Source organism: Scardinius erythrophthalmus (genome assembly GCF_964197995.2).
Source record: "Scardinius erythrophthalmus genome assembly, chromosome: 21".
In the NCBI taxonomy this organism is placed as follows: Eukaryota; Metazoa; Chordata; class Actinopteri; order Cypriniformes; family Leuciscidae; genus Scardinius; species Scardinius erythrophthalmus.
The window spans coordinates 18,447,914-18,475,058 of NC_138241.1; the positions used below are offsets into that span (position 1 = coordinate 18,447,914).

General features: G+C 36.5%; 1 protein-coding gene across 1 annotated transcript in view; it reads right to left on the bottom strand.

Annotated features, from left to right (window-relative positions):
• brf1a (BRF1 general transcription factor IIIB subunit a) overlaps positions 1–27,145 on the bottom strand; it is a 53,218-nt gene that overhangs the window by 6,697 nt on the left and 19,376 nt on the right. The window contains exons 7-16 of the mRNA XM_081350666.1: positions 25,129–25,278; positions 22,921–23,014; positions 22,603–22,729; positions 22,452–22,491; positions 22,280–22,372; positions 20,346–20,606; positions 7,929–7,990; positions 7,627–7,708; positions 7,462–7,517; positions 7,109–7,374 (exon numbers count right to left, since the gene is read on the bottom strand). Of these exons, the coding sequence (XP_081206792.1) occupies positions 7,109–7,374; positions 7,462–7,517; positions 7,627–7,708; positions 7,929–7,990; positions 20,346–20,606; positions 22,280–22,372; positions 22,452–22,491; positions 22,603–22,729; positions 22,921–23,014; positions 25,129–25,278 (1,231 nt within the window). The remainder of the gene's footprint in view (positions 1–7,108; positions 7,375–7,461; positions 7,518–7,626; positions 7,709–7,928; positions 7,991–20,345; positions 20,607–22,279; positions 22,373–22,451; positions 22,492–22,602; positions 22,730–22,920; positions 23,015–25,128; positions 25,279–27,145) is intronic.

Below are 27,145 nucleotides of genomic sequence, written 5' to 3' on the forward strand. Positions count from 1 at the left end.
TGGACATCCAACCCCACCCACATCCTTGTGACTCTTTTAGGCATAAGGGTATGTTTTGAGTGGGTTTCAGGCGTAAGGGTAGATTTTAGGTGGGTTTCAGTCCAGTCTGTCATAAAAAGGGAAATTTAAGAAGTAAATGAAAAAAAATTAGGTGTGATGGTTGTCTTCTCGATGCTTCTCCCCGATTCAAAGTTTCAAGTTTAGTTAGTTCTTTAAAGCTATAAAAATGGGAGTGTGACGTCACGATTGACAGCTGAGATTGACTGCTTCTCTGAGTGAAGTAGTCACTGAAGCACCAACATACTTTTTTGGGGATTTTCGGAAGGAGATTGGAGCTTTAACTTTAATTTTTACATTTCATAACTGTTTATTTCACATCGACATAATGAGTTGATCATCAGTAAACTTTACTAACAGATTCTGCAGGTGTGGGCGGGGCCTTGATACCACGGCTCCACTTCACGATCACTACTGCGCAGACTTACGCCGCCTTCACACTGGCAGTTGAAATCAGCTCCGTAATACGCAATACGCCCCCAGCGGATGTCGTACACAACGGTGAAAAGCGTCGGAAGCACTGATCTATATAGAATGACATTATATATATATATACTAAACTTGGGACACGTATATATATATATATATATATATATATATATATATATATATATATATATATGTCATTATATAGATCAGTGGGCGGAAGCCTCGGAAGCGAGTATATTTAAATATTGAATTATTTAATTGTATTAACTGCCCTAATAACGTTAAAACATCATGAAAATAAAAAAATGACATGACAACTAATCGTTATAAAATCATTATTTATTTTATTAAAAGTTAAGAATCCAGGTTTGTTTATCAGTACCATAGCAACGCTAACTTCCGTTGGGATTTTCGGATAGAAACCGTCCGTAGCCTTTCGCAAGAGTTCAATTTTTTGAACGCATCCGGATGGCCAACGGACACGATTTTTTTCGCACCGCACTCGTTCGCACCTGGTTCGGACCCATTCGCATGCGGTCTGCGAATCTCCATAGGAAATGAATGACTTCCGGTCGTTTCGCTGCCGTATCGGAGCTGATTTCAACTGCCAGTGTCGGCGTCAGGCTCCGTAATCAGCGCCATATTGAAACATTGGCAACTTAAAGGGATAGTTCACTTTGAAAATAAATTTTGGTATGTTTTAGCTTACCTCAAGGGCATCCAAGATGTAGGTGTCTTTTTTTCCGCAGTAGTTTTAATTTGGATATTTTTAGGTCAAACCGTTCTTGTCTGTCAGTCATATAATGCAGGTCGATGGTCACTGTATCAAAACACAAGCACAGAGTCCAAATTAAAACAATTCCCCATCGTCCAAATTAAACAATTCCCCATCGCAAGTACACATTGACGGCCTAAGACACGAAACGAGCGGTTTGTGTGAGAAAACGAACAGTATTTATATCGTTTTTACCTCTTGTAACACAGCACACGTCCAAATGATCTGACGGCGCAGGCGGGTATAGATGTATACATAGATGTCGCCTTGGCTACGGTTTCGTTCCAATGAACTGTAGTAGCAAAGGCGACATCTAGTGTATACATCTATACCCGCTCGCGGGCGGGTATAGATATATACACTAGATGTCGCTTGGCTACGGTTTCGTTCCAATGAACTGCGTAGCCAAGGCGACATCTATGTATATACATCTATACCGCCCGCGCCGTCAGATCATTTAGACGTGTGCTGTTTTCAAGAGATAACAACGATATAAATACTGTTCGTTTTCTCACACAAACCGCTCGTTTCGTGTCTTAGGCCGTCAATGTGTACTTGCGATGGGGAATTGTTTAATTTGGACGATGGGGAATTGTTTTAATTTGGACTCTGTGCTTGTGTTTTGATACAGTGACCATCGACCTGCATTATATGACTGACAGACAAGAACGGTTTGACCTAAAAATATCAAAATTGAAACTACTGCGGAAACAAAGACACCTACATCTTGGATGCCCTTGAGGTAAGCTAAAACATATCAAAAATTAATTTCAAAGTGAACTATCCCTTTAATTTCTCTACAATGGCAGTGAGTGAAGGTTCGTCGTCCATCTCTTTTTACAGTCTGTGTTTTTGACTTATGGCTATGGCTTCAAAACAAAGCTTTCTGTCCAGAGAAGAAAAAAAAGAAAAAATGTGCCAAGAACAAAGTAGGTATGTATTTTTGTAACATTTTAAATTCTTTTTAGTCTTGGCAAACCAATAAATTTGTAAAAAACTAAACAAAACAACAACAAAAAAACTAACAAAATACTCCGGTCTAGATCTCCGGGTTCAATATTAGTCAACTGTGTTTCATTAGAAATGCCCTGATGAAATGTAATTTTCAGTTTGTGTCAATATACATCAATAATCAAAATGTTCTTGTGCAAGGTTTATGTATAAGAGTTAAACATTCCTGTTCGGTCATGCAAGCTGTCCTGCGACTCCTGTCAAGTGTTTTAGAAACAATGCCATTAGAGTCTAAAGTTTAGAGAATTATTGATGTATTTTCGTATGTTTACTTAAGCTTTCTTGGGTAAACTATATTTTTTATGCTTTAGTTTCGTATTTAGAAAATAAATTCAGCTGTGTGTTATAGTTTTTCTGACAGCTAGATGGTGTCAGAGCAATACTTTCATAAAGCATTTATTTAGCTGTCAACAATTTTATTTATTTAATATTACTTGTTCTTACTGGCAGTTTTGCTTAGGGCGGCTAGAAGTGTAGGACTGGCACCAGATATGACAAATAGAAAGAAGGCTATATTAAGAAAAATTAAAATAGAGAGGATGGACTGACTGACTGACTGACTGACTGACTGACAGACAGATACTTTCCTTCAAATTCTCAGTCAGTAACACATGCACGCACGGTTGACAGTCCTTCACGACCCAGCATGCAAGTGTCCTATTGATGCTACAGTGCATTCTGGGATGGGGAACGGTACGGTACTTGGCATGAAAACAAGCTGTCAGAGCCAAAACACAGTGACAACATTCTATTCCTGAGAAACAGTCTGTTCCACACACACACAGATTTGCATTTACGTCAAGGGCTGATAAATTGTTCACACCACTGAGTGGGTCAATTATTCAAACACATAGCACAACAATAATGATTAGAGATGGGAATCAGGGCCCTGGTGATGCGGTATATTGATATCTGGGTCACAATACAATAATATTGTAATTCTTTATGTGACAGTTATTCAAAACTGTAATATATTTTCATGCTTTTCAGAATCATAACTCGATTAAAAGGATTTTATTTGAACATAAATAACTGAATGCTCTTTCAATGGTTTCAAAGTTCTTTTCCAAAAATATGAACATAAAAAACCTCATCTAGTTTATTTTGAGAAATTCAGTATAGTAATGTGATACTAAATTTTTATATCTATTTTTTCCTCTTACCATTAGTAAATGTGTATGACAGAGTCTTTGGTTTGTGGTTGTGATGACTTGATTTCTTTCTCACAGATCACTTTAACATTTTAAACTGTTCAGTATTTACTCTGACCTTCCTCATCACCCCTTCATTTCATACGCTGCTCTCGGGGTATGACTAAATGGCTGATGTCAACAGGGGCTTTTATTTTATTGAGCTGAAAGAGTATGACACCAGGCTGACACTATTACTGCTGAGCGCTTGAAGGCATGAGCAACTGCCTAAGTCGTCGGTCTCTTCATCTCAGAAGCTAGTTTTGGTCCCAGGCAGAGATAAGGCTTTCTCTTTTCCTCGAGGATGACGAAAACTTCCTCTCGCTTTTGGGTCAATTCAGCCTTGAGAAAAACTCAACTTTCTTTGATCTCGCAGACAGCTCACCTCTCTGTCTCTTTCTCTAGAGATGTAGGTTTTCTGCAAGTAAGCTGATTAAGAAAGAAACTCTGAGCCGACAGCAGAAGGAACCTCAGAGGAAGAGAGATGGAAGCGAGAGAAAGAAAGAAAAAAAAATTGGGGAAGCGAGTCTATAACAGCTGTCTGAGAGAGCGAGAGGAGGAGACTGTTTAATTACCAGATGTGTTATGGTGTGAGATGGCGATTTCTGGCACTCCAGGTGTGAATGTCTAACATGAGATGATCTCATGTATGGATACAGAGGAAGTGTTGGAAGAACAAAGGACCACAAAAATAAGAACAATCCATCTCAGGTTCTCACAGAGCCCTACCTCCAACTCTAATGAAAACCTTTGGCATTTGTCTCTCACAAAACACACACACATGGCTCTATATATATATATATATATATATATATATATATATATATATATATATATATATGCTGAGCTGCGGGTATCTGAGAGGACAAGAAAATGACCAGAGGAGGAGGGGGTTAAAACAGCAGGGGGCAATTATACCAGCTATTTCAGGACGAGAGTGAGAGAATGTGAGAGACTTATTAAATTTAAGGTTCAGTAGAATGGAGGGATGAACAGACCAACAGATGGGTAGATGTTCAGGCAGTTGCGGGGTGTCGGGAATATGTTGTAAAAATGCAGCAGAGAAGCAGAAAAGGGAGGCTGAGTGTCTGTGTGTGTCTGTGTATAACACAATACCTCAGTGTGCAACAGAGAATGGGAGTGAACGGAGTACAATGGCTTTACTGTCAGCAGAACAACACACACACTCACACAATTTCAGGTTAAGCTGAAATAGGACTGGAAACCTCTTAAGAGAGCCTGAAAAAAACGTTAGGGCTGGGCGATAGATTGAATATTCACAACATGTATACAATAATTGTGCTGGTGATATAAAATTAGCAACACTGAAAATCTATATATATATACATTTTTATATATACTGTATATATCTTTTGTGTGTTTTTTTAAGAAAAATATTCAATACATCTTTTATATATTAAATATTGTTCAACACATAAAAGCCTTTTATTTTTTTAGCCATATTGCCAAGCCCTAGAATGAGACTACAAGTAACTGAAAAAAAAAAAAAAAAATGGAGAAAACAAGGTAAGGTCATCTTTGAGCGGTAAAAGGCAAGTCACTGAATAATACAGACAATCCCATTCAGGTAGACTCCATTCAGTAAACAGACTGCAGGCTGTTATGAGTGAGAAGAGGGAAAAACTGGAAGAGAGACAGTGGCGTGGTAACAGTGTAATGGCTTTTAAAAGGAAGTTCAGATAGCTGACCTTTTCATTCAGAAAAAAACAAACATAAAAGCTACTTTCAGAATGAATGATTCAGAAGATCTATCCTGTTCACTTCAAGAATTCAATCAACGAGAAAAACACCACACGCATATGAAACTGGCCACTCAAAGAGAGAGAGAGAAAAGAGAGAGTTGCTCATTGTTCCATTGGCCTTGCAGTGTCAAGACAAACTGTCGGAGCACATTTTGTGTGCAGGGCCACCAAGAGCCTCTGCTTAAAGAGAGAATATCCATGACTAATGACAACCCAGAAACCAAAGACTAACAACTCGAATGGAAATGAGCACACGGTAGTAGAGCGCACACACATATTCTCCAAAAAGGAGGGTACTAGGGAGTGGGCCTCACTTTAAATATGTGCTCTAAACTTTAATGTGTTCCATACCAGCATTTAGATACTAAATATAGAGCAGAATGAGGCTATTCTGACTGACCATATGCATGGGACTTTCTCTCTCTCTCTCTCTTCTCTCTCACACACGCTCTCACACAGTTAATTTAGCTTAGACTTAGCTATTCTTAACAGACCTGCCCTGTATTCAAGTGCACAAAAGGGTAAAGGACATAAAAAAAGAGAGAAACAAACATAAGGACCTTTAACACTAGCAGTCCGGCCCACAAAGCTCTGGAGATTTTCCATTTGAGGGTCATGAGTGAGACCCCAATTAGCTTTTTCTCTCAGGCTATCAATTCTTCATTAAAAAAAATTTAAACATATGGGAATTTAAAGTTTTGATGATAATTTAAGTACATGATTAATGATTATGCTACTTTAAAAAGTGTTGTGAAGTACATTATCAGATGATAAATCCATGGTACTTCACTGTGGTTCTGAATGACTAAACTGTTCATACAACACAGTATTTACATGGTACTTCAAGAAGGTCTAAAAACAATGGTAATACCGTGATACTATTTGTAGGTATAGCAAGATGCTATAAGAAAGAATAACCACAAAATGATGTGATCTGGGAAATGTTTGACTAATGCATCATGGAAAACGTGAAAGCGCTACAGCATAATAGGATCATTTTATTAGACTGCTGTTAATAAGCTGATGTAAAACCAGAATTTTCCTTTAACAAAAATACAATTTCAATGATTTATGAAAAGGCAGACTCTGTGTAGCAGATGCACCTTGTTTAAACTTGTAAAATAGAAAATAGTGTTCATGTGAATATAAACAGAGTAAGAAAATATAGCAGGGATCATGATACAGTTACAGTAATGCACCCTGCCATTGTGTATCCGTAGGTCTATAGTTAACAGAGAAGAGAAAAAAGAGCTTGAGGTGGTTACAGGAAAGAGTCCAATAAAGGGTGTGGGCAGACGAAGAAAAATCAGGCTGTATTAATAGGAGTGGATCTGTTTTAAGACTGTCCATAATACAACTTGGAGACACAGGATTACTAAATGGAGAAAAAATATTTTCGAATTTTTTTGCAACCACTTTTTCTAAACCCAACAATTTTCCAATCCGAAGTAATCTGCCTGTCACAAAATTCTCCATAATGCGACACAAACATAGTCGATCATATCATAATTGATGTTTAATTTACAGCTATGCGGAGTAAGATTTCTCTGTGGGCGGAGCAACCTTGGTCGAAATGAAAAAAAAAACAAGTAATAGCAACCAAATCATTAAGATGTCCAGTCACTCAATGCGGTTGCAGCTGGTAGCGATAAAACGTTTTTTTAAACGGAAGAGATTTTTTTGCATCATTCCTGGATGGGATATGGTGTTAAGACTGCAATGGTGGGAATTTTCTAGGACAGATGGTGAGTTTAGAGGATTTTCTAGAGCAGAATGTGTGATTTAAGGTGTGTGGGCAAAAACAAATCCCCAAAAAAACTAGGGAGTGGAGAAAAACAGAAATAAATCGAGACATAAGAAACCTTTCTCCTACAACTCCATACCTCTTGCCAAAACTGCTGACAGTTTTGCCAATATTGGGTGAAGTCAGTTGGAGTTTCCGTTGATGGGCCGCGGGGGTTCTTTTGGCTCCAGTGGAAGCTTCTTCAGGCTGGCGAGTGGGACTTTTTGGGCTGGATTTGTTCAAGTCTTTCAGGACATCGTAGTTTATTTTAGTGGAGATGCGTTTCTGCTCCAACATCTTTTCAATGGCTTCATCTGCAGTGCTGGCATTGATGGGCTCACGCCTCCGTGCTGACTTTTTTCTAGGCTGTGAGATGACACAAAAATACGGAGGTAAACTCATACATTTGTGACCCTCACAGCTACAACTGTCATTTATGAACTACCTTGTTACCTTCCGCTCTTTATATGTACCATCCTCCTTTTCCTTTGCTATTCTTTCTTCCTTTTCTAAAGAAAAACAAACATATCGTTCTAACAAATGCGTTCCAAACTTTATTAAATGATGTCTTAGTTTAAATGAATCTGTCAACAAATGGGACAGTTCAATCTTCTCTACCTTTCTGTTCTTTGAGGTAGTCTGCATTTTGAAGCATCCACAGTTCGGTCTTCACCTTAACTTCCTTCTCATTCAGGATATACTAATAAAAAAAAAAGAAAGATTAAAAAACAACAATACATAATCGCTCAGGTCATGGTGGACGAGCTAAACAGACTGTAAATCATGACAAATCTCATTCCACTCTATTCTAATGCAACTCCATTATTCATTTTTGGATGTGAAATCCCATCTCAGATTTCAGCTTTAAAGAACCAAATTACAAATTACCATGTCGTTACTATAGTGAGGTCAAAACTTACACGATCAATCTCGTCCTCGTCGATACCGTTCAGGTCTAGCTCACCGTTTTCTGCCTCCACATCTGATGGAGAAAAACAAAGAGTTCCCGAATATTGAATATTTTATTGATGGACATAAGCACATCAGAAGTCCGAATAAATTTGTACAAAAATTATAATATAAAAATAATGTAAAATAGAATAGAAATCACAACAACAACATAAAAAGAAAAAGAAATCGCAAAATACAATGTAAAACTAAATAAAATGGCATAAAATATTTTTTTTAATTTGTGTTGTGACTATTTCAGACTGCTTTGGCAAAAGGAAAAGAGAAAAGTTTTGCCTGGTGTTTACGCCACATAATTAAAGTGTATTAAATGTTTCACTTTCCTAAGGAGAAACACATGCTGCCATTCATCAGAGAACATTTCTCTGAGCCAGTTGTTAAATTAGGTTAGTGGAGATGCATAGAATATCCCACTGCAGTCCAACCCAAAAACCTTCACATAAAATGTCCCTCAGCAAATTCACATGGAAGAACATACTGAAAAATAAGTGTGTGTTTCTCTGTGGTCTCTGCCCTGTAGCAAATCTTACTAGAAAGCCCAATGGGGCTACTGGGATCATTAAACCAGTGGCTCTACAGTAGCAACTTTCCAGGGTTATTCCCCCTCTGCCTTCCGTCTTTTCCCTCTTTTCGAGGGCCAGTTCCTCCCTTCCCCCATCCTTACTCTTTTCTTTCTGCCTGGAGATTGTTGGCAACGCTTCAGAAGTTTGCTTTATAGAGCATCCCTCTCTCTCTCATGTGTTGTAATGGGGATGGAGGGTTAGGGGAGGGCAATTCTTGTTTCTCTAAAACAGAGAGGGCAATTCTTGTTTTCTCGCCTCTGAACTGAGGCCCCTCAATATAAGTCGATCCCGTGAGTCAAGAAACCTGACCTCATCTCGCCGCTCGCATCTGAACAAGCGCAGACTAAACACACTACACAACCAATGCATGCGCGCGCACACACACACGAGTCCTCCAACACCACACATTAAAACACACTGTGCTATGAGTCACATGTGTGTGATGTGGTGAGAGCGTGAATAGCAGAGATTAGTTACAACAGGCGAAATAAAACCACACCAGAAAGAGACTACCAGGTGCAGCTGGATCCAAGAAGATGAATAAAGACAAGAAACTTTAATAAAACGAACACCGCATTCTGTCTTTCCCATTAGGCCTAACTTTGTGTTCATGTTCAAATGTTGTTGTTTTTGTACCGTCTGTTTTCATTCACTTAGGACATATAACCAACTGTGTGTAGCTCGCCAGAAACTACATTCGACTAAAATTAGCATTTAAAGTGTGCATATGTGCAGCTGCACTACCTGAAGACATGCATATGCATGAGTGTTCGACAGCAGCTGCATGTCAGTCAGACAGCACTTGGGGATTGAATACTGTTAAAAAACATGTAAAAAATAAACTGTTATTGTTAGTTTTTCAGCATTGAAATGGTAATGAAGTACCGTCACTTAAAGGTATAGTTCATCCAAAAATGAAAAATCATTTACTCACCCTCATGGTGATCCAAACCACTATAATGATTTTTTCTTTGTCTGGTAAGATTTTTGTAAAAATGAATTGGCACTAAAGAATTCAAGCTTCAAAAAAAGGAAGCAAATGTACCTTAAATGTAGCCCATATAACTCATGCACTATATTTCAAGTAATTTTAATGGCAATACGAAGCTAAATTCAAAGATGGCATGAAACACAAATTTCAATAATCATTTCTTTATTATGGTGATGTACATATGAGTGAAATAGCTTCTCGAATGAGAAGAAATGTAGGGTGGGACTTGATTTTGTCCAACAGGAATAGACTGGATTGTTGTCGTTTGTTCATTTAGAACATGATTTTATTTTTAAATAAGGATGCACATAGATAAATTATTTATAATAAACTGCAATTAGGCCTGTCGCGATAATTAAATAACCGTCTGATCGCGATTATTTGATCTAACCGCGATTGTTTCAGACAACCGTGATTATTGCGCTCTTTTTTAGGCCTACGGCACAAGGGGGAGTCATGGACCAAAATAAATAGACAAGCACTAATTACGTTTTCCAGCAATATATTCAAAGTCATCTGAAGCCACTCCACAGCTTAATGTGAGGGACAGTAGTATATTTACATTGTTAAATTAAAGTTCACAAACTCGTCTGCAGCTGTCAATCATTCCGTGCAGCATTCAAACAGCGCGCGTCGTCCGGTTACGACAGGATACACGGTAAAACTTTCTCCAATGTGACATTGACGTTATAATGCTTGATAGATAAAGGACTGTGGATTTGCATAAAATGACTTTATTTGGCTGGAGTTTTTTGCTGTTTCTAAATGACTCGCTTGCTACCGTGTGCCTACACATTACAAAGACTATGAATTGGCATCAGACGCACAATAACTGGAGTTTAAAACTGTGAAGAAACAAATGATCAATAAACTGTTGGACTGATATACACTAGGATTTGTGCCCTCGACATTTCTTCGCTTTGTGCCGTGAACTTTTAAATGCGCACTTGAGCAGCGCTGCGCACTGCGACTCCATGTTGCATTAAGCACATCATTCTGCACCCGCGATGCGCATACGCGCTTTGTTCCGCTCTGTTTTAAAGCGTATCATATTATCATGGTTTGTGCACATTTGTTTTTATTAACATGTTTAGATTTTATTAAATTACTGTGCAGATGTTTTCAAAAATTACTTTTTGCTGCTGATTTATACACTCACTAAGTTTAATAAACAAATTGTCATAGCTATTGAATATATTTATTTAATATTTAAAGGTGTTAACTGTAATCTTACACTGCAAAATGATTACTTACAAAGGATTAAATTCATCACAATTATTTAACGAATGAAGCACAAAGCCCTAAAACAGACAATTAATCTGCATAATCGCCAAAGCCCTAATACAGACAATTAATCGTCAAAGCCCTAAAACTGACAATTAATCGGCATAACCGCAATTATTTTTTAGGCAATTAATCGTCAGCCAAATTTCATAATCGTGACAGGCCTAACTGCAATATTCCATAAAAATAAGAATCGTCGATTGTGATTTCATAAATCAATATTCAACGCTGTAAATTAATGGATTAACTCTATAACTGGATCAGTCCAATTTGCAAACCAGCCCAATTGTAAACCAGATTCAATGAATAGATCCGATACAAAAGAACAATTTTAAAGCTTTTTTCAGCACCTGTACACACTTTAAAGAAAAAAAACAGTCTGAATAGTCTTCAATTTTTTTTGTTGCACACAGTAAATTCACAGTAAAGTCACAAGGGTGGGTAAACAATAACAACTTTAACTTCTGAATGAACTGTCCCTTTAACATCACCTGAACACAACACAGGCACAAAAAAAAACCTGAGAAGCACAAAAAAGGAGCCAAGTTCAACAAAATTACAGAGAAGAGAAACAACAAATGAGAGACTTCACTTAACACTAATCATTCTCCCTCTTCATCTATTCCCCTGTTCTTAAATCCAAAAACCTCTGTCCCGAGGCTACATTTCTGAATGATGCTGTCCACCCAGACATTAGCGTTTCCACGTGCGTTCAAAAGGTCTCCAGAGGTTTCACTGACACCGACACCTGTTCAGAGTCGAGCACTCTGTCCGACTAAATACAAACAGATATTTCAAGATATCACCAGATGGACACCTCCTTTCTTTCTCTCCCATGGACAATTCTCACTCTTCAACACAAGCAGGAGCTCATCAAACGTAATCATCTGATAACGTCACTCAAACTGACTGGCGGGTCAAGAGAACAAGCACTGAAGCTCAGGGAAAGGAAAAGACGGACAATGGAGATGCAGAGATATGGAAAGAGAGAGGAAGGGGGGTTTCTTCTGGAGGCGAAGAGGGCAGACAGGCCCATTAAAAACTGACCCCTTCTTGCCCCTTTGACTTCCCCAGGGAAACCCCTCGCCCACTCACACACCTGCTACAACTGTCTATATCGCCCAGAGGCTGGAAAGAGAGAACGAGAGAGAGAAAATGTCAAGAGAAAATATATGCATGTACTTTTTCACACTCTACTGTACATCTACAGACCAAAAATGGGGGAGGGTTAGACACATTTTTAAACAATAAAATGTAAATGTAACGGCAAGAGGAAAAGACTTGAACAGACTTTATTCATGAGATCTCTCATTTTCACTCACATTCGGCTGCCCTTCAGGTGTTAAATCTAGACAGGAAAACATCCTCATGGGGGTCCGCGCACAGATTTTTCTGTCAGTGCATGTTAACGGTACAGTGAACGTGTCTATCACATAGATCGGGCCTCCCATAGTCATTTGTTTTCCTCTCCACAAGTCTATCAGTCAGTCACACTTTTATGATGTCATATTTCACACAGATAGCACGTCTCTGTCAGATGACAGCGTCACTGTCAGATGACATCACATCACTGTCAGTGCTTGCATTCATTAGGAGAAAAAGCAATAAATGAGTGGCAAGGATGAAAACGATAAAGAGAATCAATCAAACAGCAGGAAAAAGTAAGGGAACGAAAACATTATGAATCATAAGTATGCCAAGTTGGAAACTACACTAAAACTCGCTATGACAATAGTTTCACAGCTTTAAAAAAATCACTTTAAAAGCATACAATAATTCAAAACTATAGTTTGCCGATATATTTATTATTTATTCATGATACATTTGTGTTTTTGTTGAATAAAATTAAGTAACTGAATATTGATGAGAAATTTAATTTATTAACATTAACATTTTATATTTATATATGAATAAATATGCAATGCCGTTCAAAAGATTGGGTCGGTATGATTTTTTTAAATGTTTTTAAAAAAAGTCTCTAATGCTCACCATGGCTGCATTTATTTTATCCAAAATACAGTAACAACAGAGTTTAAAAACAGTAAAAATACTGTAAAAAATATTATTAATTTAAAATAACCGTTTTCTACTTTTATATTTTAATAAGTAATTCCTGTGATGGCAAAGCTGAATGTTCAGCATCATTACTCCAGTCTTCAGTGTCACATGACCTAATATGCCGATTTGGTGCTCAATGTTAAAATTATCAATGTTAAAAACCAATTGTGCTGCTAAATATTTTTGTGGAAACTATGATACATTTTTTTCAGGATTCTTTGATTAATAGAAAGTTCAAAAGAACAGCATTTATTTGAAATCTTTTGTAATTTCATAAATGTTTTTACTGTCACTTTTGATCAACTGGTCCTTGCTGAATAAACTATTCAATTATTATCAAAAGGGCACCTCAAACTTCAAACCATGTGATCTGTGACATGATTCTAAACATGGTGTTCATGAACATTGTTATAAAGACTAACAAAGCCACATCTGTGTGCGTTATAAAGGCCTTATGAATGTAAATTACCGTCACTTTTGGCCCATCTGTCCTTTACAAACCCCTAACAGCTGTCTTGAGGATGCGTTCAAAGCGAGCACGAAGAATAAATGTCAGTCACACACTTACTCTGTCTTTCATTCTCCTTTGAAAGGCACCTCTCCCTCCCCTCCTCTCTCTCTCTCTATCTCCTCCCACTCTTTCTTAGTGTAAATGAACAAGTCTCTTATCTCCTCCTGCTCTGAAGATTCAGGAGATTCTAAAGGATGGGGAGGGGAGGAAAGACTCCATCCACTTTTTTTCTGTTGCAGATAAACAGTGAACAGTAACATTACGCAAAGGGAATGGAAACTAGAGTGCGCAAATACATTTAATATACTGACTGATCTATAAACGAAAAGGAAAAACAGAAACGTATAGAATCACAGTAAACCTGGGGATGCTGCTGGTATCTCCTGCTGTGTGGTCAGAGAGGACAGTGAATGACCATCTGGAGACTCGCACTCACTGCTGCATTGTTAAGATCACAGGCCCTCCGCCCCCTCAGAAAAATACACTGCATTACACAACAACACCAGATCTCTCTCCACACACACAGACAGAGAGAAAGAGACAACGGGGACACCATTCTGACATCCTCACAAAAGAGAACTGACCTTAGAAAAACAGAACAAGTCAAAAAGAAAAGTTACAAAAAAGAAAAACAAGATGAGCAGAGGATGGACACCCATATAGCCTGCTCGCTCTAACACAGTTTCAATAGTTAATATACTGCCATATATTAAAGTGCCCCTATTATGCGATTTTACAGGTTTCTAACTTTGTTTTGGAGATCTCCTACAATATGTTTACATGCAAAGGTCAAAAAACACTTTAATTTTCTCATAATATACATTGCACATCACCACAATTTTCAATGATTCTCAAACGACTCGACGGATGAACCAGTCTCTCTAAATCCCTCCTTTCCGAGAGTCTACTCTGCACTGATTGGCCAGATGACCCGGTCTGTTGTGATTGGTCTACCGTTTACAGCGCATGTTGGAAACTAAACATCCATTACCATAACTGAACTTCAGCTCTGTCCGACTCCGGAGGCTTACTCATTCCTCAGCGATTGTACACACTGTAAAGACCGTAACGATGACGTCGATTTTACCATATCAATCCGAGCGCGAGTCCGATGATGAAACATTGGAAGATCTAGTTATTCAACCCGAACCTCCATCGCAAGGACGACTTGAGCAGGACGTTTCTCAGTGATACACTACTCAAAATGCACATGTGGGAACTGTATCAATAACAGTGCATGTGTTAGCTGAGCACTAACGGAAATGACTGATGTAACATTAAAGTTTGTAAAAGAAATCTTGCTCCATCCTTGATCTTTATTTAAAGTAGTAAGAACAACAGACAATCTGCATTAATAGAAACAGTTTTAGTTAATAGTGGCCCCACAGCTGACTTGCAAAACTATTTCAGAAAGACAGTAATGATGGGAGTTAGCCAGAAACTTGCACAATATAAAACACAAAAAAATATGTATTTTTAACAGCCGGTAGAAAACATATACATCAATAATTATTCATACTTGCAGGTTGTGATTCTGAGTAGCAAGCTGGCCAAAATAAAATGGGTGGGTAATACTACTGACCCATCTTTCCAGAACAAGCATTTTGCAAATCCCGCACTGAAAGTGTTTGAGGACGGTTCAAGTTGTTCGCAGGCGGACAATGTACAAAATAGGCTGGCATTATGCAAATGTATTTTCTAGTGACGTAGAACGCAGTGGGATTCGAATTCCTGATGACCTTTAAACGGTTCAGTCTCGATTCTTTTGGGATACAATAACATTATTTATCATGCACTTTCGAACATTTACATTTACAGACAGCTATATTAAACACTGCATGAAAGGGAATATTAGAAAAACTATAAAAGGGGCACTTTAACATTTTTGTTCATAGCGTACACACAGAGCAATAGTGAAAAAGTAAAAAAAAAAAGAGCAAAATAAAAAAAATCTGCATTGCTCTACGTAATATTGTAGTATAAGCAATGAAAAAAGACACTTTGGGCACTCGTTTCAAACTTGGACTCAAGTTAGTTAACATGCTAAAGCTAGCAGCAACACCAAATAAGAGGACATGCGTGACACTTTGAAATATTTTGCTTAATTGAAAACTCAAAATCCAAGTAGTAAAACAAAACCTGTTGTATCAGAGACATTACCATTCTTTAACAAATCACATACGATATACAGTAGTACAATACATAGTGTAAAGTAAGTACAGTATATCATTCAAAACAGCTTCTGCGGAATTAAAATAACTGTGCAGTAAAAGAATCGATTAATTTAAATAAAAATTGAATAAATTAAAGAGGTAACATTAATTAAAGTCACTAAAGGGATAGTTCACTTGTATGACTTTCTTCTGTTGAGCATAAAGGAAGATGGGTCAATGACGTATAAGGATTTTCAACAGGCCAATTTTAAAATACAAAAAAAAAAAAAATACCTGTTGCAATTGTTCAAACATTAAGGATGTTGTGTACACCTAAATTCATTTAAAAAAAATTATTTAAGTGATTTTAGTGTTTTTTCATCTAGATGAATTGTCTGTAGCCTTAAAAAATGTCATGTGGTGCGACTGTGATTTATTTTCAAATTAATTAATTTCCTTAACATCCTTAAACATTTTTTTACAAGTTCTTAGTAATTAAAGTGTTTAGAAACCAAGTATTTGCATTTCTTTTGAGTTTTTGTAAATAATGATCTCATTTTTTGTTCTATAATTTCTGAGTTAAATCTAGTTAACACTTATTTTTCCTGTAAATCACATAAAACTGATAGAAATGTTTTAAAAATATAATTTACTAAAGCATACTGTATCAGTGATTCATATTTCAGCCACAGAAATAAGATATTTTATTTTAAATTTAATACAGTGATTGCTTTTATTGGCCGCACCACATAAGTGGTCGCTCCAAATGACACGAAGACCTTATATTGTTAAAAATCTATTTAAAGAGATCAATGAACAATACATTTTATACAAAAAAAATTTATTTAAACCAAATTTTATACAAATTTCACAGAATTTTCCTGAACATAAACATTTTATAAACATTTTTTTTTTATAAAAATCACATGACAAACACAAGTCCACCATTTAATTTAACTTGACTTAGAATTTCTTTCTAACAAATAATAATGCTATAGATATAAATTATTTCATAAAAGTATTGTATACCGGTAACATTTGGGGTCAATAGTTATTTTTTAAAGTAATTAATCCTTTTATTAATCAAAGACACATTCAGTGTCACATTCGGGCGCAGGCTATAATGTTACGAAAGATTCTATTTCAAATAAATGCTGTTCTTTTGAACGTTCTATTCATCAAATAATCCTGACATATAAAATGTATCACAGTTTCCACAACATTGATAATAATCAGAAATGTTTCTTGAGCAGCAAATCATTAGTGACCCTGGATCACAAAACCAGTCACAAGTCGCACAGGGTATTTGTGGCAATAGCCAACAATATATTGTATGGGTCAAAATTATCGTTTTTTCTTTTATTCCAAAAATCATTAGGATATTAAATAAAGATCATGTTTTATATTTTGTAAATGTCCTACAATAAATGTATAAACATTTATTTTTGTGAGTGAATATAGCAATATCGCATACATAAATGGACAACTTTAAAGGCGATTTTCTCAATGTTTCGATTTTGTAGCACCCTCAGATTCCAGATTTTCAGTTGTATCGGCCAAATATTGTATCATCTTAACAAATCATACATCAATAGAAAGCTTATTTATTCAGCTTTCATATGATGTATAAATCTCAATTTAAAAAAATTGACCCATGTGACATTGACCCATTGAGTGGTTTTGTGGTCTAGGGTTACATATTAGAATGATTTCTGAAGGATCATGTGGCACTGAAGACGATGCTGAAAATTCAGCTTTGATCATAGGAATAAATTACAGTTTACTATATATTCACATAGAAAACAGATATTTTAAACTGTAATCATATTTCAATCTTATCAAGGTACTCCGCTCTTGCTGCAGGGTCAGAATTTTTTCGCTTGGCAGTGGCATCTGGTAAAATAGATTAAAATAGTTTTAAATAATTAATTGGCAATAATAAATGCACTACTAATAAATGCATTATTACTAAACTGAAATTACATGCTCTAATTTTTTTTTTTTTTTTTTGCATTTTTCTTACATTATACAAAGAGTAAACATAAACTGTTTGAAATATATTAAAAGTATACTAATATATATACTAAAGTAAAGTACTTTTTTATATAAACCGTCAATTGAATATAAAAGCATAAAACTGCAATCTAGGACATATATCTACCATGGAAAACAGTCTGCAGTGGTCGCACCACATGATATTTGGTCGCACCACATGATATTTTCAAATTCAGTCAAAATTTACAGGCACAGAATTGGCCTCCTAAACAAAACAAGCTAGCTTGCCAAAAAAGGTCACTATGAAATTTATAATAAAAATATATATTTGTAGAAATAACTTTAATATTACATTTTTTTTGAGGTCATACCACATGACATCCAAATGTGGCCACTACATACCAACCATTACAAAGGTTTATATTTTTTTCTAATTTTCTAATTCTTTTTTCTAATCTGCTTGCTGCTTCTATGGGTCCTTGGTAACTTGGTTTATGATGTAACTTCCTGTGTTTAAATAGTTTTTAACATAAAAGTCCCAAAATGGTAGTTCCTTGATGGTCGCACCACATGATATTTCATAAAATGGACATCATCGGATAAAGTTTGTTTGTATATTATGATGGAAATATAAATAAATAAATAAAGGATTACAAAACATTTTGGAAATCATGCCAAATAGTGCAGAATATAAATTAATAAATTCAGAGTAATTTCACAGACGTTTTCAAAACAGAAGTTATGGCCGGACGGTCGCACCACATGATGTTTTGACACTTTAAATAACAAAAAAAATAACAAGTAAAGGTTTTTGAAAAGTTAAAGTGAGTACATACATGAGAGAGGTACTACAAATATACAGTATCTTTTTATGCATTTAAACCCATTTTTGCCTGAAAAAATGCAATCGGACAGAAAATTTAGGCGTCACGTCATTGACCCAGATATTTTGGGAAAAGCCTCAGTGTTTTTTGTTCATAAAATGGAAGTCAATGGTCACCAATTCAAAATATCTTCTATTGTGTTCCACAAAAGGATAAAAAGTCATACAGGTTTGGAAAAAAAATGAGGGTGAGTAAATAAAAAATAAAAAAAAATTTTGGGTGAACTAATCCTTCAAGGTAAATTATGATGACGGACAAGACTAATGGTGCCAATAATTGTGATATGTCATTAAGTTTGATGATGTAGTGAAAGTTCTCTCTCTGATGCAAAATACACTCGCACATCACACAAACAAACACTTCTGCATTTTTAAATAAGAACATTCAGCTTAATCTCACTCTCACGCACAGTAACTAGAACACTCTAACAAGCATCTTATTGTCTGGAATGGAACAATGAGCCCACCTAAAAATAAACAGGGAGAATAGACAGAAAAAGCTGAAGCAGACAGAACCAAGACAGAAGAGTGCACACATATTCAGAGAGAGACATATTGTGTCAGTGGCCATATCATCACGAAGATGAAATGAGCAAATTGAGGGAAATAAATGACATTGTCACAGTTCTACAAGGCATTCACTTGAGTTTACATGAACACTGGGCAAAACAAAAACACACACAAAAAAAACCCTCCTCTCTGAGTCATGTTTTTTCCTGAACCCAACTCAAAAATCAAACCAAAATACACACACACACTGTATGAGCGGGTCTCACGGGCAATCAAGTGCGCATACAGCCGGCCGTAGTGGGTGGATGAAAGACAGTGCGCTAATGACAAGGTGCTGTGTTCAATTAGTGCTTCAAAGAGCGGAGGGGGGCTTCCTCTTCCTCCGCCCCATACAAATCATCCACAATCAACACAACCAATCGGAAACATGACAACCTGCTCGCACAGCCAATCACGCAATCTGACAACCTGCCAGCACTCTATCCTCAGGAGTTTACCAGCTGCAGCTCTTCTGCCTGTGATGAACAAAGTCTTATTCTCTCTCTCGAATGCTCTCGCATAATGTAAACGCAACAATCACAAAAGATAACGCAATCATTTCAGATAAACAAGTCACTCTTGAGTTCTGTTCTCCAGAGGCTGGGTAACTCTCACTTATAGAGTGGAAGTGGGATAAATTAAAAGAGGATTAATTATTTTATAGAAAAGAAAATCAAGTTCCACTACTCTTCTTCTACTCATGTCCTAATAGCACAAGTGTGTGATTTAACAATGAATGTGAATTGAAAGTAGATTCAATCAAAGTGGATTAATGTGAGTGTTTTGAAAAGGAGTCACTCCAGTTCCACACTTCTTCTTTGACTAATGCTGTAATAGCATAAATGTGTGACTGAAGAAAAGTGGATTAATGTGAGTGTTTTGAAAAGGAGTCACTCCAGTTCCACTCTTCTTCTTCTTTGACTAATGCTGCTAATAGTACAAATGTGTGACTAAACGAAATTGGAATAAATGAAAAACAATTTAGGGCCGGTTTCACAGACAGGGCTTAGATTAAGCCAGGTTTAGGCCTTAGTTTAATTAGGGCATTTAAGTAGCTTTTATTAACGTGCCTTAGAAAAAAAACATTACTGGTGTGCATCGGAAGACAAAACAATGGCAAACTGGGAGAATGCATTTTTAAAAAAAGCAGTCACTATAGCTGCACACTTCTTAAACTCATAATACAAAAAAGAATGAAGATCAAATGTGGATGAAAATGGATGGAAAGAACGTTAATGTTTCACAAAGTTGTCATTCTAGTGTCACTCCTCTTCCTCTGCTTGTACCCTGTCAATGTTATCACAGCAAAACTGTGGTAACAAAGAATGACTGTGGAATTAAAAAGTGTTTATGCAATTTGAAAGTGGAGTCACACTCCTACCGTTCTCCTTCTCCTCTCCCATTTTGGTGATGGACTCGGGCAGGCCCAAACTGGCCGCAGTGGGCAAAGCTCCGAGCAATAATGCTAACGAGGGCCGTTTGGTTGGAGAGACTTTCTCTCCATCTCGCTCCTGCTGATAGCCACCTCCATCCTCTCCACATACAGCACTGCACAGGTGAGACGCTGCTGCCCTCAGCTCATCGTCCTCTCCTTCATCATCACCAGCAAGGAGACTGGATGATGCCAAGGAAATCACATCATCTGGGAAAAGCAAGCGAAAAAATACACATGCATCACAAATTAAGTCTCTCAAATAACTGCAGGAACAACAAATAAAAGGTAAACGGAGTATAAAGATGAAAAAAGAAACTGCTGTCTGTATGCAAATAAAGTACATTTATTTTTGTAATTAAATTATTTTGCTAATTAAAACGAATGCATTCGCCCTTTGATTTTGATTCGCTATGATCCAGCTGACATGGGAAGAAAGTAATTATATAAACTAACACACATGCATGCACACACACACACACACTCTAGAAAAGTGAACACACATGCATGAAAAGGCACTCAGACACACACACACAAGCACTCCCACGCTCGCAGTCTTAATTAGCTCCCTCCTGTAATCACTACATTAGAGAGAGATATATCACGCATGGGGAAGCACTGGATCTCTGGATGTGCGTGCTACTGAACAAGGAACTAATTGGAAAGAAACGTAAACAGAATTTCTGCACAAGGGAAGTAACACTCCACTTCCTGAAGAAAACGTTTTGAGAGCAGCAGTTCTCACTAAACAAAGAGAAATTCTGACAACAATATAATCATTTGTTTTAAGCGTGAAAAGTTTGGGTGTCATTCGCTTCATTGGGTGTTGTAGTTCTCTAGAAGCAAACCGTCTCTATAAAAGTGTTTTCCACACAACAGCCAATCATCACTCTTTGTAAACAAATTCTTATGCTTTTATAAATACACGCTCCCATCTGAGAGCATGCACCATACACAATCTTTAAGTAAAGCAAAGCATGTTAGTCTCAAAACCTGTTGATGCACAATAAACTGGCCTAGAATACACTTGATAGCTGTACTTGCGAGCCAAGTCTAACCCACATTAAGCTATATTTCTATAATATAAAATGTTTGTCATTCTGAAATATTGGATACTTATTTTTTTAATAATTGTTAAAATATTTTTTAGCTATAAAAAAAATGTATATTGATAAAAAATTATATTTAAATATAAATGATTAACAATGATATAAACTTTTTGATATTTCATGGAATACTTAAAACATTCCATGTTTTTAAGGTCACCAGGAGTTTTGTGTGTGTGTGTGTGTGTGTGTGTGTGTGTGTGTGTGTGTGTGTGTAGATTGCACTGGTTAAAAATGTTACCCTCACATTAAGCAACGATATTCATTACCGTTAAAAAGTTTGGGGTCAGTAAAAAAATTTAAACAAAAAATAAATTAATACTTTTATTCAGCATGAAAGCATTAAGTTGAATTAAATCATTTAAATTATTTTCAAATACTACTATTTTAGATAAATGCTGACCTTTTGAACTTTCTGTTCTTGAAATATTCCAGAAAAAATTAATCAAAGTTTCCACAAAAATATTAAGCAGCACAACCGTTTTCATCTGTGATAAGTAATGTTTCTTGAGACACTGAATCACGTGACACTGAAGAGTGAAGGTAACTAATGGCTGCTGAAAATTTAGCTTTGCCATCATAGGAATAAATTACATTTATTTACATTGATTTTACATCAAATAAATGAGCCTTGGTGATGGTGAACATAAGAGACTTCTTTCAAAAACATAAAAAAATCTTACTGACAAACTTTGGAATGGTAGTGTAAGTGTGAACTTGAAAAAAACATGTTTCTGTGTAACAATCTTTCTGCGGGATTGTGTGTGAATACTGTACCTTCTCTGGAACAGGATGCATAAAATCCCCTGGCTTTGGGCCTGCAGCTCTCCAGCTCGACTTCAATCTCATCCTGATAGCCACAGATTTCACCTGCAGAGCACATACACGTGTGTTCAAACAACCATGATGAAAATTAGAGCATAGACTCTGTCTAAATGTTTCAAGGTACCTTCAATATCATCAACTTTTTTTGAAAGCTCCAGCTCAATCTGTGGAAGAATTCATCAGAGAAAAGAATTGGTCTGACAGTGTGAAAGCACATATAGACAGAATGGCTGATTTTAATGTTCATAATTCTAAATAAAAGTGTGATTCGTGACCTGTTTTAGCTTTTGCTTCTTAATTCCAGCCGTGTAAGAGGGCGGGTCGCACTCCTGCTCCAGATCCACCTTCATGAACTCTTCAATAGTCAGCTCACTAGTGGGCGTGTCCTCAAATTCATTCAGCCTGTCAATCAAACACACCGGGGGTCAAAACGTAGAACAGCAAAACCGGGCCTAAATTCAAAGCTTCAGAAAGAAAGAAGTGCAAAACCAAAATCCAGAAATAGCACTAATGATACTGCTATATATTACGAAAATGGTAATAACTGAGCACAGCTTGTGGTCAAACTGTGATTATTTTAAGACAAAACACACCTTTTCCTCAGTGTGGCCTCACAGACTTTCACCACGCTGATCACTTCCTTAATTGTGCGACGGAACTCATGCATACGGGCAGCAACCAAGAGAGCTATAGGGAACACAAACACACAACTTTAAGTACATCATACACACTTTCACTTCGAGAGAGAGAAAGAGAGAGAGGAGGAGAGAGGACAAATTGGCAAATATGAAACATTTATAGGCCTTCAGAAAAGTGTGTCCACTGTACCTGCCTCCCTACTGATTCACCTCAGGCAGAACAAACAGACATTTAATGCACCTGCAATACTGCAGAACCCCTGATGCCTGTTTCACTCAAGTTCATTAAAGAAACATGAAGAGCCAGATGCACTTCTGAACTACCTGACAAACTAAAGAATGTCCAACACCACAAAGCATGCAAGCATGTAAAAGATACTGATGAATTTTAGAGCTTAATGATCCCTACAAGATTAACCAATTTAAAAATATGACATCATGGTTCACTGTCATTCTCTAAACTTATTGTAATGCTTTGAGAAACAAAATGACAATTAAAAAAAAAAGAAAAAAAATCTGTCTTTGGCCTTTTATGGATAGGACAGCAGAGATTTTGACAGGAAAGAGTGGGGTAGAGAGAGAGGAGAACGGGATCGCCCTAACACACTAATTCTCGCTAATCTCATTCCAAAGACATATTTTGTAGTACGTTATTCACATTTTTATGAATAAGCCAGGACAAATATTTCCATGTATTGCAATAATTGATCATTTTTTGTAGTTTTTGTAATAGTATTTTCTGCATTTGAAGGCAAAACTTACTATAACTATTAGTTGAGCACTGACACAGCTTACCCTGAAAACACTACAGTACATATTTGCTTGTCATTGTTTTATATAGCGGAAATTCACTAATATGCATCATGTAGTCTACCATTCAGAAGTTTTTTTTCCAAGAAATTAATACTTTTCATTCAGCAAGGACACATTAACTTGATCAAAAGTGACAGTTAAGACATTTATGATGTTATAAAAGATGTATATTTCAAATAAATGCTGTTCTAATGCTGATCTATCTATCTATCTATATATATCTATATATATCTATATATATATATATATCTATCTCTATCTATCTATCTATCTATCTATCTATCTATCTATCTATCTATCTATCTATATATATATATAATATATATATATATATATATATATATATATATATATATATATATATATATATATATCCTGCCATTCAGAAAATGTACTAAGTTGTGACAGATTAAAGGGGCAACACATTCTACCCCACTCTCCACTGTATGTCCAGAGGTGTCAGCTGTATCTAACTGACCGCTATCTTGGGCCCAGGTTCATGTTGTGTTAAAAAAAACTGCAGTTTCCTCCTCTGCTGTTTAACCCTGCAGGATATCAAATCAATCTGTGTTTCAGCTACTAGATGAGGACTATTCAACAAGCTTGAGGCATTCATCACACTCAGCAGTCCTCTCTGCCTCTCAGTTTATCTTCATTCTGGGTCTTTTTCACATTCTTTCAGTCTCTCTGTCAGTCTCCCTTTCTTTCTCAAGTCTCTGATCTCTTGCAGCGAAACAAACTCTTTTAGGCTCATGCTTCCTCTTTTCTCAGCACTGCTCCTGAAAGATTAATGGGAGATTCATTATTCAGGTTATGCAGCGAAGGGGTGGGGGGGCAGAGAAAATCATGCTGAGAGGCAGGAGTCATCAGTTATTCTAAAAACTTAATTACTGAAACTCAAACTTCACAGCCTGTGTAAAGTTTACACAAGACTGAAAGTGCAAGAAAATAAAAATGACATTGATGAAATCAGAATTTAGCTGCACTGCATCTCTGAGGCAATTTACAGTGCCAAGAAATATCAGGCCTCAGTGAGTGTGAGAAGGCTAACACTTTTTTTAGGAATCATTCTCTCTCTTTCATTAAACACGATTGGTGATTTGGGAACCACTTCAAATGCGTGACCTGATCTAATTACAGATTTTGACAGATTTTGACAGAAACTATCTTAAAATGTTTCCAACGACAGATTGACAACTTTCAGTTCTGAAAGGGGTTTCTAGAGCGTGCATTCCAACTGTGGATGTTTCAGCGATGGTGTATGTGTTTTTGCGCATCTAACAAAGCAACCCTTCACTAGCTCACATCATTAAAGAGGTCGCACCGTTAGGGGAGGGTTGCCATGGTTACCTGCTCCGCAGAGGCCTGAAGGTCTTCGTCCCGTGTGCATCCAGTCTCTCTTCATCCTCTGCAGGAGACGCAGTGCCGTCATCGAAACCTCGTGGCTCTTCTCTCCAAATTCCAGCATTTGCGCAAAACGCGGGATATAAAGACACGGATCTGTAGGGGAACAAATTCTGAATTACAAAGCTAGACAGGTACATCTAGACTTTCTCAAACACTGTTGGATTTTCAGTTCAATAACGATCGGTGTCAAATCTAAGGTTTGAAGCTGCTAATGAGTGGTATGTGAGGGTTTGTGCAAGATATACTTTATTGGACACAATATTACACCCTTGCCTACAATCTTAAAGTGCTAATACTGTAGCTCATAACCACTGAGTGTTCAGTTCAAAGGCTTTTAATAAACTGGAATTTCACTGGTCATGATAATACAACAAATATCATATTTATACTCACATCAAATACTATACAACTCATACAGAGATTCTCCATTATTGAGCTTTAGCCAACAACAAGATGTTTCTCACACCATCAAAATTGATTTAATGGGAGAAAAATGACAGGTTGAGGGACTTTTCCAATATTCTGACGGTTTTCCAATAATGCTTTCAAAAGATGATGGCACTGTGTGGAAAACACAAAAGTCTTCTAGCTCTAACAAAGTATCAGCAAATCCTTCATTTAATCCAATGATTCCCAATCAAGGATGTGTGTACTGCAGGGGGTACTTAATCAGGCTCCATGGGGGTGATTTTGATTTGTTAAAAACTACAAAACAGAAACGACATTAAAATTATTATGGGTGTAACTTTTTTTAAATGAATAAATCTCAGATTTTAATAGTAATAAGTAATGGTAATTTACTCGAGAGGTTTTACTCATCTCTCACTCTTCTACACAAGAATACAATGTTTTTCCTAGTTACTACCCATCAAACACTTCAGTCAATCAAATCAACAGGTTCAATAAAATTCTTCAGTTTGAGGGGCCGCTACATATTTTGGTCTATTTTCACCAATAATACTAACTGCTTTAATTTGAAAAGTGTGTGTGTACAAACATGTATGCACTGTATGCATGTATGTGTGTGTGTGTATATATACACTGTATATATACACACACACACACACACACACACACATGCATGCATACATATATGTGTGAGTGTGTGTGTATATATATTTATATTTTATATACACACACACACACACACACACACACACACACATACATATTATGGAACCCAGGAGGAATAGACTTTATTAGAATTTCTCTGACACCATACATGTCACAGTTTAAAATCCGTATGTCCTGTAAAGAGCTCATTTTCAAATTGTTTGTCATAAATCAACATCTCAGGAAAATAATATGGGGTTTCTAATCAAAATATGACTTTCGGTTACAAAACAGGACATTGGTTTCATACATGTCCACTGTAGTGGACATCAGGCCTTGAATCATGTTTATCAGGCATTTTGGAGACACAACAAGTGAATACGGAAATATATGAATCAATATTCCTATGAAATATTAGATATTATTATAAAATGTTGCAATTATTACTCACATTATTAAACTTCTTTTTTCATTACATGTTGCCCCAAGAACACATTAATATGCTAATTAGATACAGTGTATAGACACATTGTATTGAATGGGAATGGCATTTATGGCCATGTTTACATGCATATTACATGAAGTATAATGGTGTATCAATTATTTCCATGATATCTTTCATAACACAGTTGAGAATCATCTTTACACAAAGTTTGGTTAAAAAAATCCTGAAACTTAAAAACTGATTGGTGAAATCCCATTGGGTTTGCCTATACATGTCATTCCTTGTCATTGTATTTTTTAAGTCCTGGTGTCCACTACAGTGGATATAGATTAACATGAATAAAATATAATTAAAAAAAAAATGTTTTTCCCCCCATTTGTTTCTTATACTCTTAACAGTGTAATGACAGGGGAAAAAAAAAAAAATCTGGGTCTCAAACACATTTGTGTGTGCGTGCGTGTG